Genomic DNA, 15747 nt, shown 5'->3' with positions numbered 1-15747 from the left:
GCGAGCTGCTCTAGCAAATTATCAAACCCAAGGAAGGCATTGTTGGAACCTTTGACCTACAGCCAGTCGGTCAGAGGCATAGGTGGTAACCTAGACCTGCAGTCAGCATCTGAAGGGCATCTGTCGTGGGCAGTCTTGTCAGACTGAGCCCTGACCCTGTGAGAGACGATGCTACTATCTTCAGGTAGATCATGTCAGAATTGAATGAATTGTAGGACACCCAGCTGGTGTAGCAGAATTGCTTGGTGGTGGGAACATTCCCTGCCCCCTACACACATGTCGGAATTGTGATCATGACACTTCTACCCACACAGGCCTATGGGGATTGGAGGTCAGTAAGTTGCAGAGGGAGTCGAGAAGGGTCCAGATGAAGGAGAGCCAGGCCCGAGCAGACCTGGCAGCAGAGTCAAGGCGAAAGCTAAGGGGCAGGAGCTGCGAGTAACCAGCAGGCAGTCCTACGCACAGACGCTGGTGGCCAAGGTGAATGGAAAGGGCTGGTGACAGAGCTGACAACAACTAGGTGTCTCTCAGCTACCCACGGCTTGCTCTGATCACCTGGGTAATTGGGAGAATGATCTAATTCTTTCCGCTTTTGATCTGATGGGAACGATAGACGTGACCGTGCTCTGGATGAGTGGAGGAGGCAGCACGTAAACCCACGACAGACCTTCAAAACCATTAGCTCCCCTGGTTGGGACTCAGCCCCTGGCTTTCTCAGACTTGAGCCAAATACCCAAGCTACTGACTCTCTCATTGCTGAGCCCCCACATTGCAAGCCTACGTGCCATAACCTTGCCTGGGAGCAGCAGGAGGCACAGTGTGAAGCAGCTGTTCCTGTTTTTCCTCAGCCAAGGAGACTCCCCAGACAGGAGGGCAGCAGCTGCCTTTTTTGACACGGTTTGTCTTGAAAGCCATGAGTTGGAATAGCACGAAGGGGCATGGCTTCTTCTTGGATTGGGAGACGGCAGCTGGGAAGGCCACACCTGAATCTTCCTTTCAGCCCCACGGGCAGTGTAGGAGCATTCCCGAAACTGAGGACTGGCATCGTCAGGTTTTTGTTTTGTTTTGTTTTTTCTTTTTCATTCCTCTGAAGCTGGAAACAGGGAGAGACAGTCAGACAGACTCCCGCATGCGCCCGACCGGGATCCACCCGGCACGCCCACCAGGGGCGAAGCTCTGCCCACCAGGGGGCGATGCTCTGCCCATCCTGGGCATCGCCATGTTGCGACCAGAGCCACTCTAGCGCCTGAGGCAGAGGCCACAGAGCCATCCCCAGCGCCCGGGCCATCTCTGCTCCAATGGAGCCTTGGCTGCGGGAGGGGAAGAAAGAGACAGAGAGGAAAGCGCGGCGGAGGGGTGGAGAAGCAAATGGGCGCTTCTCCTATGTGCCCTGGCCGGGAATCGAACCAGGGTCCTCCGCACGCTAGGCCGACGCTCTACCGCTGAGCCAACCGGCCAGGGCCTGGCATTGTCAGGTTTAAAGAAACAAGGATACTCCAAGGGTGTCTGCAAGCATAGCCCAAATGCCTGGTGATTTATAGGAAAACCAGTGTTGGTTTTGGTCCTCAAGGCCATTGGACCAGGGCTGAGCCATAAGGAGACTGCCAGTGCTTAGGAATGGCTTCTGGGGATGGCTGTCACTCAAAGTGACTCGCTGAAGGCAGCCAACACGACTGCCCTGAACATCTAGAATTGGCTCTGCTGCTAAAGCTTGTCGCACATGTCAAAACTGAAAACATAGTATTAGGTTTCTGATCTCTGCCTCAAGGACATTGTTCAGACATGGGGATAGAAGTATAAAACAAAGCTCAATGTGAGTCATGCTAAACCCTCCTGCCTCCTGCCAAAGCTCTGTTCTCAGGAGGCTTGGAAGCGATGGCAGCGTATGCTGGTGAATAGTTAAGATGAAACTATGCTTTGTAGAGCTGTGTCCTTGCCCAGAGTGTCATGTTCCAAGTGTTATGTGCATGGGCCCTTTTAGAACAGAAAAAAAATCTAGTCCAGGTTCCCTGGAAGCCTCCTTTGGTCTGTACAGAATAGAGACCCTACAAGATAACTCTCGATTCACACGGGCTAGGGGAACACGAGGAGCTCCAGGAGCGGTGAGCAGGAGTGTGTGTGGACATCCATGGGAAGCCACAGAGGGCTCCATGAGAAGAAACGAAGCAGACACGATACATTTTTCATCTGTAGTTGTCTGGGCACTTGGAAATGAATAAAGGCTGCCTGACTGATGAGGAGATTATACGTCCAGGAAAAGAAAACCATGACTTGACGAACAAACCTAATAAGGTCAGATATTTTAGTACTCAATCAACTTATACATTCTAGCCGGACCAGCTCGCCTGTCAAGCTCTTCGAGAGCCGGCATCCCCACTGGCAGGAAGGGAGTGGTTCTGCTGCACAGAGTGACTGGGAGGTCAGAAGCAATCGTGCGTAAGAAAGTGCCTGGCTAAGGGGTTCGTGTGCGCACACACTGGGAACGTAAAAAAATAAATAATGTGACCCAAACCTCGGAATCCTTAGAATTATTTTGGACAGGCAATAAATCAGAAGGAGCCAGGCCTAATCTCCAGTGGAACAAGAGGGCAGCAACGCCATGGCACCATTTGTTACGGCCGCTTTGAGAGCAGCCAGCCGTGCTATCCATTTTTTGTGGCGTATTGATTCCTGTCATCTTATCTTTTGTGTCACTTAAAAATAATTTCATTTTTGTTATGTACTGTTTATTAGCTAATTCCAGGAGAACCATAGGGCTGGCTATTAAAAATCAGTCTCTTCTAACCTTAGGAAATCTTTCCAGAAACATAGATTACTTTCGCATTTAAACCACTTATTAGCCTCTTATTCTGAGGAGTTTACCATAGAGATGCATTGAGTCTAAGGTCCATGAGAGCAAAGCCTCTTGGTCAACCTCTGTGACCTTAATCTGCTAACCTGCTCTGCTTCACACTCACCTGTGATGTTTTGGTTCATGTATTATCACTGAAGAGTGTCGGCATCTCTTGGTACCACTCAGCTTTCTGCCCCTCCTGGGCCCTGGCTGTGGAGCAGACATCCAAGACCCACCAGCCAAATGAGCAATGAACTTCACCGTTATTCCCAGCCCACCCCAAATGTTCCCTCAAATGCAAGGGTCCAGGTTCACTGTGTTGGAAAACATTCCAAGTGGACTTCCTAACACTCATTGCAAGTACAGGCTTTCGCAACTCCCACAGCCAGGAGCGCCTCAGGATTGTGGAGGGGCCTGCAGAGCGGCCATCTCCCATTTTCCAAACCACCCGCAAGCACAGCGTCCAGAGGACCGCTTCTTCCCCTGCACCCACTTACAAGTGCAAAGAGGTAACCCTGAGGCACCGCCTCCTAGAAACAGTGCTGATGGTTCCTGCCCCAAGTGTGCTGCTTGTCACTGGGCAGAACATGGCTAGGAATAAAGACACCAAGAGGGCACAAGGACCAAAGAGCCTGCAGATCAGGCACAGACCAAGCCAAAGAGGGGCACGTAAGCTGGGGCTTTGCACAGAGAGATTGCATCTACTAGGAAACGGAACCCAAAGAACTCAGGTTGCCGTCAATCCTGTTGGCAACTCACCTCCTCCTCCTCTTGGCCCTCTGCCCCTCTTTGGGGAAGGAGCATGGGTGGGAGGAAAGGACTGCCACACAGACCACAAATGTGTCCCGCAATCAAGGCTCCTTGGAGAGTGGCTAATTCCAGATTGCAGGCCGGAGGTTGTTCTAGTGAGTTTGTAATATCTGTTGTCAGAAAGCCAAGAAATGATCATAACAAATGGGCTATATCAAAAGGACATCAGAGTCAACATGAACGACTCCTCTTGACCAAAGTTGAGAAAATTTGAGCATCGAAAACAATTATGATACAATTGATTGTCATAGGTTTATATTGTAAAAAGTAGTGCATCTTAGAATATATATGAAATAAGATGTTTTGAGCGACAGTGGTAATTAATGGTTAAGTGCTTGGTGCCTGTAGTCAGACAAGCAGAGCCCACCATTCATTAATTTTGTGATCTTGGGCAAGTATTTAGACCTCCATGAAACTGAATATGATATGGCATCACCCACCAGGGCTGCCTGGGGAGAGTCCTGACCCAGCTGCTTGACGCTTCAGCTGTCTGTCCAGGTAAAGAGCAAGTCCAAGACCAACCATTTCTCTGTGTCCTCCCATACCCCACCCCTCTCTGGAGTAAAATAACTGGGTATAAAAATAAATAAATAAACCTGCTCTAAAAGTTTTAATCTTCACATTATTCCTCGTATAGCTCTGAATTATTTACTCTTTTACAAGAAAGTGTTTATATATTATTTGTGTAAAAATACAATATGTGTTTTTAAGCCATGAAAGTAAAAAGTAAGTGTGCATAAGGTCTTGTGGAGGGCATTTGGCAAATCTTCGGGAAAACAGTGGGCACTTTAAAGCGGTACATGAGTGTGACATGCTGCAGAGGCCCCTGCCAGTGTCCACGAGTGTGCATTGACTGCTGCATATTCGCGTGTTTGCCTCTGGGGCGCGGGCAGCTCTCTCGCCTTCCCTGCTGCTTTCCAGCACCTAGAACTGTGCTCAGAACACGGTGGGGACTCCATCCGCATTCAGTGAAAGTATGAACAATCTGATGAATAAATGAGTCTCAGGCTAACTCTTGCAGATGGTCAGGTGGAGGAGTGAGTATGGGGGAAGCTTTAACCGCCCACATGGTCTCAGGTGCAGAGCAGACAACCGTGGCCGCAGCTGAGGAAGGGGATGCCCGGGCTGCTCAGCCAGGCCCCAGGCACACTGAGGGAGCGGTTGAACCAGGCCCCTGAGCAAGGCGTCTGGTACAGGAGCACTTTCAGGTCTTTTTTTTTTAACCACTGTTACTGAAGTCCTGACTGGGGTTGCACCGCAGATACAATGATGAACTTCATGGCGCTTATTCCAAGGAAGAGGAAGTGCTAGCTTGATACCCAGCACCGCCCAGGAGGGTGGGCAGGAGGGGCGGGCCCTTGGCTCAGCCCAGGTATCCATCAGGCCCAGCACCGCCCAGGAGGGTGGGCAGGAGGGCCGGCCCTTGGCTCAGCCCAGGTATCCGTCAGGCCCAGCACCACCCAGGAGGGTGGGCAGGAGGGCCGGCCCTTGGCTCAGCCCAGGTATCCGTCAGGCCCAGCACCGCCCAGGAGGGTGGGCAGGAGGGGCGGGCCCTTGGCTCAGCCCAGGTATCCGTCAGGCCCAGCACCGCCCAGGAGGGTGGGCAGGAGGGGCGGGCCCTTGGCTTAGCCCAGGTATCCGTCAGGCCCAGCGCTGCCCCTGGCTGCTCCCAACACTGGGGAGGCCCAGGAAAATAGAGCAGTCAGCTCGCCCTGGTGAAAGTCTCATTCCTACGTACCTGAGAACTGCTATTAAAAAAAAAAAAGAAATAAAAGAAAAAAAAGGGTCAGGACTCTCTAGCCCATCTCCTTCTTATTTCTCCATTCTGGGTAGAAGTTTACAAATTCCAAGGATAGTCTTAGAAAAGGGGGCGAAGCTGCTGGCTTGGGGGGAAAGCTGCCTGATATATTACAAATCCATTATGTCATTGAAATGAGTTTGAAAAGTTATTTGTCAAGAAGATTCATAGGCCAAAGTCTCCACCTGGCTAACTGTCGCCTTTGCCCTTCCTCACTCTCCAGGTGACCTTGTACAAGAGCTCCGACACGGAGGACTTCGGGTTCAGTGTGGCAGACGGCCTGCTGGAGAAAGGAGTGTATGTCAAAAATATTCGCCCGGCTGGGCCAGGAGATCTTGGTGGCTTAAAGCCCTATGACAGGCTCTTGCAGGTAAGACCACAGGTGGAATTTTAATTAATCTAACTCTTCTAAGTCTTACTTGACCAATGTCCACCCATCCTCCTTTGCCTCAAGACTAGATTAAGATAGAAGCTTTTCCTTTGGTAAAATTGATCAATTATTGAAATCGCCTGTTTCGCTGCATACATTCTCCAGCAGATTGCACACTTCTTGAGAATGGATCCTGTACCTTATTCTCTTCCCATTGGCCGTTGTACAGAGCTTGATGTCTCAGCACCTAACAGCGTCTGAAACCACAAAGCTGAACCTTGTTTACTTAATGGAGTCCTATTGTGGTCAGGTGTAGTTTCATTGAGAAAAGCAAATTCTTATGTACAGTTTTTAGGAAGAACATTTTGCAGAAAAAGGAAAAGATTGACCTCAGTCTTAAAAATGGAATAAGTCTATCACCAAACAACTGATTTTCAAAGCATAAGGCTGCACAGAGGTGTGCTCACTGAAGCAAGTGGTCATTGATCAATTAGATACTTTTAAAACCCATTCTGGTGATCATTTGTGCCATGGCAATGGAACGATTTATCTTGTCCTAGAAGTATGGGACACTTTTATCTTCTGTAGATACTTCTATATGTGATGAATGAATAACTATGGACAGGTTACTTACACTCTAAGAGTGTCTTCCAATCCATAAACCAGAGCTGTACCAACTTTCACGCAAGTTGAGGCTATAAAAGTAGACTGGATTCAGACTGTGAAGAGCCTTGAATGTCATGATAAAGCTCCGGGACTTTATTCTGGAAATATATTAATTTTGTAAGCAGGATGACATAATTTATAATTTAGAAAAAGATGCAATAGTATCATTGATGCGTTGCGGTAGGTAGGAAAGGGGGAGGTCACGGGAAAGGAGCCGATGTGGATGTGGGTAAGACAACTGCATCACGTCTGAGTATTTTTTTTTTTTTTTCATTTTTCTGAAGCTGGAAACAGGGAGAGATAGTCAGACAGACTCCCGCATGCGCCCGACCGGGATCCACCCAGCACGCCCACCAGGGGCGAAGCTCTGCCCACCAGGGGGCAATGCTCTGCCCATCCTGGGCGTCACCATTTGCGACCAGAGCCACTCTAGCGCCTGAGGCAGAGGCCACAGAGCCATCCCCAGCGACCGGGCCATCTTTGCTCCAATGGAGCCTTGGCTGCGGGAGGGGAAGAGAGAGACAGAGAGGAAGGAGAGGGGGAGGGGTGGAGAAGCAAATGGGCGCTTCTCCTGTGTGCCCTGGCCAGGAATCGAACCCGGGTCCTCAGCACGCTAGGCCGACGCTCTACCGCTGAGCCAACCGGCCAGGGCCACGTCTGAGTATTTAATGCCTTCAGCACATCCTGGTAGAGCTGTCTGGGAGGCAGTTTGGATTTGCTGCTCAAAAGAGACATTAGAACCAGAGCTAAACGTTAAGGTACTGAAGGTGTGGGTTTGGCTAAAGTTGCCTATGGCAGACATACAACTTACGACTTAAGGTAATAAAGAGAGGAGAACCAAGGGTAGGAGTCTGAGGAAAACAAACTTTAAAGGACTGGAAGAGGTAAAGGCAGGGAAGGACTGAAAGCAAGCAGTTCAAATGGTAAGAGGATCAAAACAATGTAGTGCTCGAGGAGCCGAGGAGTGGAGGAGCGGAGGAGGGAGAGTTTTAAGGATAAGTAGGTGTCAAGAGCAGCCAGTGCTGAAGGCCAAAGGGAATGACCTGAGACACCGTTCCTCTATTGAACAATAGGGTCACTTGTAAATATAAGGGGTCAGGTCAAGTTGAGAAGAGAATGGAAAGTCAAGGAGTGGATGCAGCATGTATGCTTTAAAAACTTCTGTTGGTGAAGATAATGACAGCAGTGTGCATGGGCACACTGAGGAGGGGGTGGGCTCACTTAAGAGGGACAGTTCAGCAGCATGGTCAAGAGCACTGGCTTTGGAATCAACCAGACTGTCTGAGATCACATCCCAGCTCAACCACTTACCAACTGCTTAAGGCAAATCTCTTAACCATTCTGTACCTCACTTTCCTCATCTGGAAATTGGGGCTAATATTCAGCACTTGGAGCACCAGCCGTGAGCCTCAATGAGGCAGTCTGTTTGACACAGGGATGTTGTTTGTTTCTTGCTTTCAGGGGCATTAAAATTTAGCAGCAGAGACTATGTAAGCCATTAAGCAAGCTTGTCATAGTAGGGTCAAAGCAGGGAGAGACTTCTCTGTATAGGTACTGGTTTAAGTACCTTCAAGACAACCAGTTATACCTAAAGTGTTACTCTGGGTTTTGGGTATTATTTTTATAAATATAACAGTAATTCAAAATGGATCTTCTTGACCTTTCAGGTTAATCATGTCCGAACGAGAGACTTTGACTGCTGCCTTGTTGTGCCCCTCATCGCAGAATCCGGGAACAAGCTGGACCTGGTTATTAGTAGAAACCCACTGGCTTCACAGAAATCTATAGAACAGACTCTCCCAGGAGAATGGAATGAACAGAACAGTGCTTTTTTCCAACAGCCTAGCCATGGTGGTAATTTGGAGATTCGAGAACCCACTAATACATTATAGCAACGCTTTTTATAAAGCAGGACAAAAGACAATATCTACATGGTGCTAAAAAAAATCCCTTTGAGATGTCTGTGACATTTGAAGCACAGATAATCACATGGCATTAACTGCAAGCACAGGGGTCTTTTAAATCTCTCTCATGGCTCATGTTCACTTCCCTTTTCAAGTAGAAGAGGTTTCTTTTCTGGTGACCACTATGTACATGGCAAAGGATTCCCTGCCAGGCCCACTGGTAGAGACAAAGAAAAATAGGTAGGCCATCCCTCCCACAGTAAATGAGCATCGGGGGAAAATTTTTACAAGTTCATCTTCCTATCACTTTTTGAAAAATGTCTGTTTAAAAATAATTCTCTATGATAATTTCCTTCCTTCACTTTGAAATCAGTTTCTTACTATGAAGTCATTAATGTAAGAACTTGACCAACAAGGCTTTTCACAAAGCTGGCTCTACTAGGGGACCTCGAGTTTGGTGGCTGCTGGGACTGCTGCTAGGGGAGGGGTACAGGGATCAAATTATCATAAAATGTTTCAGCGATGATGCACGTAGGAGACCATAATAGGTGGTGGTAACTGTTTTGCCCAAGTATAGGAATGATTTTATCTAAGATGTATGCTATTCCCTATGCAACAAATGATCAAACAGGATATGTCTTGTGACCTGTTGTTTTTCTTTTTAAGGACACATTTTAGCTGAAATTCTCTGATAATGAATTAGAGTGTTTAGTAACTCTAAGACTTAGTTATCTTATATTTTAAATTCAACACTAAGAATTTAAGAATGAAGTCTATTAAAATGAGGTTTATCTGACTGATAGGCAAATCAAACTCGTCTTGCTTGACATGTTTTAAAAACTGGTTCTATAGAGGGGTGTACAGCAACCGTACTTAAAGATGACACTGGACTGTCTTGTTCTGAGCCATGCCACTTACTGAAATTGTAAATACATTTCTCACAAAATGCATTGCCAATTATTGCCATCCCTCAAAGCAATAAATTGTGACAGTTGCATTTAATGTTTGCCAGCAACTGTTTTCATTTGTTCAGATATTTTGAATAGTAACACTAATAACTGTTATTTGGTGAATATTAAAAAAATAGACCTGTATATTGACTGTAGAATCTCCACATCGAAATAATTATTTTCCAAACATTTCCATTTTGGTCAAGAATTCAAACCACCACTTAGATGAAGCATTTGAACACTGTGTCCTTGTTTAAGGAAAAAGTTCACCTTTCTTTTTTTTGCAAAGGAATATATTCATTCATATTTCAGGACCGCCAGGGCAAGAAAGTATAAAGCAGAATCATGTTAAGAAAAAAAGATCATGAGTCACTTAAATATGTATTTTTATTTGTAACAAACAAGTATTAAACTGTAAAGTATTTTTGTACAAATTTAATACTTTAATAGCATGGTATTTATCGTCTATGTATGGTTTTGGGGAATTCAAAATTGTTGCAAATATTTGTATGAAAAAAAAACAAAACCCTCTACCAAACAGAATAAACAGTGATTTTAAAAAGCCATAAAATATGACATGCATTTTTTTAGTGCTTTAATGAATTTTCATGTTCTAGACTAAGCCTTACAGAAATTTAAAGCTACATAATTTTTTAAAGGGGGAAAGCTTAGCCATAATGGAAGAGTGGGAAGAGCATGAAATCAGATCTGGATTTAAACTCAGGCTCATTGATGGTATGAAATTTACTGGGAGTCAGTTTCCCTACCTGTGATACCAATGGTCATGTCTGCACTCCAGGACTGGTGTGAGGACCAGATGGGAAATGCGTGTGAAAGGGCCAAAAGCCGCCTGTAGACCAGAATCCGCCCAAGACTAATGGCATCTTTATTTCAGGTGACAACATCTGCCCTCAGAGAACATTACATGTGTTCCATGAAATATATTTATATAAACTTAAAAATGTACAAATTTTAATTCTCTCTTCTCTCAATGAAACAAACTGCACCTACAGCCCCAACACTTTCATATTTGCAGATTGTCTTGCAGACCTTGTAAATTCACAGGTACAAGACAAGGCTGTCCGTTCTCACCATTTCTATTTAACAGTTTACTAGAAGGTCTAGCCAGGGCAGTAAGACAAGAAAATGAAATAAAAGGCACCAAGATATGAAAGGAATAAAACTATCTCTATTTGCAGATGATATAAAAACTTGTGCTTCAAAGGACACCATAAAGTGAAAACAAATCCACAAAATGCAAAAATATTTTGCAGATATGGTTTCGAAGAAGGGACGTCTAAATAGAATATATAAAAAAAACTTGTATCTCAATAATAAAAAGAAATATATCCCAATTTAAAAATGGGCAAAAGATCTAAATAGATATATCTCATGAGGACATATAAATGGCCAATAAGCACATGAAAAGATAACCAACATAGGGAAATACAAATCAAAACCACAATGAAACACCACTTTACATCCACTAGATGGCTATAATCAAGAAGTCAGATAATAACAAGTGTTGGAGAGACTGTGGAGACACTGGAGCCCTCAAACACAGCTGGTATAAATACAAAATGGGGCAGCTACTTTGGAAAACAGTCTGTCCTCCAAGGGTTAAACACAGAGTTACCGTGACCCAGCAATTCCACTGTTAGGTATATGCCTTAAAGAAATGAAAGTATATGTCCACACTGAAATTTGTACACAGACATTCATAGCAGCATTAGTTCTAATAGCCCAAAAGTAGAAGCAACCCAAATGTCCATCAACTGATGGATGGGCAAATTGACTGTGCTGTATCCGTACAGCAGAACATTATTTGGTAATAAAAAGAGGCCTTTCGCTTCATGGCATCACGAAGGCAAGACGGGTCACCGCAGTTCTACTGGAGCCACTGCAAAAATTAGACCAGGGCTCCTGATCTTGCCACTTCAGCTCAAACCAGCACAGCCTGATGTAGAAATACGGCCTCAGTATATGCCGCCAGCTTTTCCATCAGTACCAAGAGATGCTGGCTTCATCCAGTTGGACTGAGCAATCTTCCTTGAACAGACTGTTCGAGACATCTACCCAATATAATGGTAGCTATTTGTACAGAACTGTTTTTAATCATTTTTTAAAGGAGAGAGATGAAGCACTGAGATACACGCTACATGGATGAAATCTGGAAATATTAGGCTAAATCAAAAAAGTCAGTGACAGAGGACACACTGTAGACAAAGATTAGCAGCTGCACAGGGCTGGAGGGGATGAGGGTATTAGAGATAAGAGATACAGAATTTCTTTGAGTGATTCTATAAAAATATTCTACAATTCTCTGACCACAATGCTTTGAAAATAGAAATCAACTGCAAAAAGGAAGAAACTCACAAATATGTGGAGATTAAACAACATACAACTAAAATATAACTGAGTCAAAGAGGAAATAAAAGGTGAGATTAAAAGATATATATAGACAATTGAGAATGACAATACGACCTATCAATACTGGGATGCAGCAAATGCAGAGGGAAGTTTATATCATTACAGGCCTATCTCAAGAAATAAGTGAAATCCCAACAACCTAACATTACATCTTAAAGATATCCAGTAGACATATGAAAAGATGTTCAATGTCACTAAATACCAAAGGCAAATTAAAGTCACAATGAGGTATCACCTCACACCTGACACAATGGCTATCATCAATCAATCAACAAACAGGTGCTGGTGAGGGTATGGAAAGGGAAGCCTGAGTGACGTCACAAAGATGGCGCCATGAGCAGCGCGTCCGACAGATCTCCCCAAAATATCAACAAATTTGTCAACTAGAAACAGAAAAATTTATCTTCGGAGCATCCTAGAGTTCCACACACACACTGAAAGCAAAAGGACTGTTGCTGAGGAGGGAATACGCCTGTGGTGAGTCAACCCACGCGTGCAGCTGCCCGCGCCGCGTCCTGGGCAGTGCCGGCAACCACCAGCGTGCTCTGAGAAGCCGCACGCCCCCCCCCACTTGCCGCGTCCCGGGGAGTGAGAGGCCACGCGCCCCCCCCCAACCGCGTTCTGAGAAGCCGCCGAGTCCCGGGGAGTGCCGGCAACCACCGGCGTGCTCTGAGAGGCCGCGCCCCCCCCCCCCAGCCGCCTCCCGGGGAGTGCCGGCAACCACCGGCGTGCTCTGAGAGGCCGCGCCCCCCCCCCCAGCCGCGTCCCGGGGAGTGCCGGCAAACACCGGCGTGCTCTGAGAAGCCGCGCGCGCGCCCCGAGTGGCCACATCCGTGCCGGCAACCACCGGAGTGCTCTGGGAAGCCGCGCCACCCCCCCAGCCACGTCCCGGGGAGTGCCGGCAACCACCCGCGTGCTCTGAGAAGCCGCGCGCGCCCTGAGCCCCCACGTCCGTGCTGGCAACCACCGGCGTGCTCTGAGAAGCCGAGCGCGCGCGCACGCCCCGAGCTGCCACGTCCATACCGGCAACTACCGGCGTGCTCTGAGAAGCCACGCGCACCAAGCCCCCGCGTCCCGGGGAGTGCCGGCAACCACCGGCGTGCTCTGAGAAGCCGCGGGCCCGTGCCATAGTCTGGGAGGGGCGCCAAACCTGTCTTTCCTAGTCAGGAGATTCTCTCCGTGGACGGGGCACCTCACCCAGCCATTCGAGCTAACAATCAAGCGTTGGGCGAGGGGCGCGTAGGCAGCCTGAAATACTCTCTGGAGCACAGCTGCGGATCCAATCACTGAAATTAGCTTAACCCACGAAATCTATGCACCCACGGGGCTCTAATTGATAAGATCTCTCCCAGTTCAGTGATCCAAGACAAGAGGCATAATATTTTTCAGTGCCTTTCGCTAAAGGGGCGGGGGCAATATCTGATTGACAGAGCCTCCATATTCAGGGATATACCTAACAAGAGGGACTTGGCAGATATTAAGATCTATATAGCAAGCAGCGAATAGTGCATCTTCTTTCCAGCCAAAACAGGCTACAAAGTGTGGAAAGCCTGGGTTGAGTGGTCCAACTGAATGGTAGGTGCTGAACAGTCACCTTGACAACAATTGACTCCCAGCCCCACCTGATTACGCTGGAGGCTCTGACTGCCAGAGCCTTACCCAGAGCCTTGGGCTGAGTGAGGATAGAGTGGGGATTTCCCAGCTCTTTGAGCCTCTTACTCCCCAGACAGAAGCAGTGGCAGCCTCATAGCTGGATCACCAGGCTGCTATTTCAGAAAGGCGAGACTAGGGGAGAAACTCCAGGAAAGCAAACTCTCTCTCATTGTTGGACTCTACAAACGCCAACAAGCCTTGACTACCAGCGAGACTAAAGCCAATTATATGACATTGCCATAGAATCCCATCAACTGCAAATCCCTACCTAAGCGTGACACAGGGGCAGAACCTGGGGTACAGAGTCACCGACCAGGAAGAGGGAGAGAAAAGAAAAAGGAAGAAGTTAACCTCTCAATATCAAGAAAAATCCACAGACTTTATAACTTGTTCCACTAATTCTTTGTTGTTGTTGTTTCTCTCTTCTTTCTTACTGCCTTTATTTGTATTTCCTCCATCTCGGTCCTTTTATTCTCTGCCCATCTTATGCTACCCTTTTCTTGAACTACACTACCCATGAGTGTTACTTTTTATTTCTTTTCTTCATCCTTACTCTCCCTTAGGGTTACACTCCAAAACCCTTAACTCTCACTCTCTCCCCTTTTGATTTCTTTTTGTTCTTTTTTGTTTTTTTCCCCTTTCCTTTTTTTCTTCCTTCGTTTCTCTCTTTTTCTTATTTTTTCCTTTCTATTCGTTCCTTCTTTTCTCCTTTTACTTTTCCTCTCATTTAATCCTCAATCACGAACAAATTATTTAATTTGGGACTCAAGTTTTTTTTGTTTTTTTTTGTTGTTTGTTCTTTTTTATTATTATTATTATTTTTATTTTCTGCTTTTATTTTTGGTTTTCCATTGTTTGTTTGTTTTTGTGGCATTTTGGGTACTTTTTACATTGCTTTTTAACTCACTAGCATTCCTCCCAACCCAAAGTCTCCATTGTATTTAGTCTTCACTCCACTTAATACAACAGATTTTTACTTATTATTTTTATTTTTTTCTTCTTTAAATATTATTTTTTCTCTCCTTTTTTCAGTTTCCTCTTAGCCCTCTCACTATATCTCTTAGTCAACCATCACTTACAAGCAAATCATTTTATGCTTGTCTAAGATATCCTCCTTTTTTTTTTTTTTTTTTTTGCTGCATTTAGTAGGTCCCTACTCCCTTTTTTGCCCCTTGAACTCTTCACCCCAAATCAGGCCCTCTGTTATAGGCAGTTTTTGTTCCATTTAGCATAATGTAATTCACAGGTCATCACAATATTTACCTAAAGAGGTGAGAGGAGGGGAGGAGAAGAAAGGAAAAGGGGGAAAATAATAAATCATTACTTTTTTTGAGTGTGGAGTGTTTTTCTTTTTTTTTCCCCCCCCCCTTTTTATTCTTTATTAATTCTAATTAACAATATCAACAAGACCACCTTCAGATGCCAATAAGAAAAAGGAAATCGAATATTATGGATACAAAAGATAGAGAGGTAACACAAATAGATGTGGAAAGATCTATGGAGAAAAGATTTAACATACTGGAAGCCTTGGAGCCAAATGACAGAGAATTTAAAATAGAAATCTTAAAAATACTCAGAGATATACAAGAAAACACAGAAAGGCAATTTAGGGAAATCAGAAAACAACTCAACGATCACAAAGAATATATTACCAAGGAAATTGAAACTATAAAAACAAATCAAACAGAAATGAAAAACTCAATTCACGAACTGAAAAACGAGATAACAAGCTTAGCTAATACAACAGCCCAGATAGAAGATAGGATTAGTGAAATAGAAGACAAGCAACTTGAGGCACAACAGAGAGAAGAAGAAAGAGACTCAAAAATAATAAAAAACGAGAAAGCCCTACAGGAATTGTCTGACTCCATCAGAAAGAATAACATAAGAATAATAGGTATATCAGAGGGAGAAGAGAAAGAAAATGGAATGGAGAATATACTCAAACAAATAATAGATGAGAACTTCCCAAGCCTGTGGAAAGAACTAAAGCCTCAAATTCAAGAAGCAAACAGAACACCGAGTTTTCTTAACCCCAACAAACCCACTCCAAGGCACATCATAATGAAGATGACACAAAACAATGACAAAGAAAAAATTCTCAAGGCAGCCAGGGAAAAGAAGAATACAACATATAAAGGAAGACTTATTAGATTATCATCAGACTTCTCAGCAGAAACTCTACAAGCTAGAAGAGAGTGGACCCCAATATTCAAAGCCCTGAAAGAGAGAAACTTTCAGCCAAGAATACTATACCCATCAAAGCTATCCTTCAAGTACGAAGGAGATATAAAAATATTCACAAATACAGAAAAGATGAGAGAATTTATCAT

The 15747-nt window shown here is 45.3% G+C and overlaps 1 protein-coding gene across 11 annotated transcripts in view; it reads left to right on the top strand.

Moving 5' to 3' along the window:
• GRIP1 (glutamate receptor interacting protein 1) overlaps nt 1–10121 on the top strand; it is a 749322-nt gene extending 739201 nt beyond the window's left edge. For all 11 annotated transcript variants that reach the window (XM_066258209.1, XM_066258211.1, XM_066258212.1 and 8 more), the window contains 2 exons: nt 5665–5811; nt 8145–10121. In XM_066258209.1, coding sequence (XP_066114306.1) covers nt 5665–5811; nt 8145–8369 — 372 coding nt within the window. In that variant the 3' untranslated portion in view covers nt 8370–10121. The remainder of the gene's footprint in view (nt 1–5664; nt 5812–8144) is intronic.
• The last annotated feature ends 5626 nt before the right edge of the window (nt 10122–15747 follow it).

The sequence above is a fragment of the Saccopteryx bilineata genome, chromosome 2 (assembly GCF_036850765.1).
Source record: "Saccopteryx bilineata isolate mSacBil1 chromosome 2, mSacBil1_pri_phased_curated, whole genome shotgun sequence".
Classification (NCBI taxonomy): Eukaryota; Metazoa; Chordata; class Mammalia; order Chiroptera; family Emballonuridae; genus Saccopteryx; species Saccopteryx bilineata.
The sequence above is the reverse complement of the archived record's forward strand: the minus strand, read 5'-3'. Positions and strand labels throughout refer to the sequence as shown.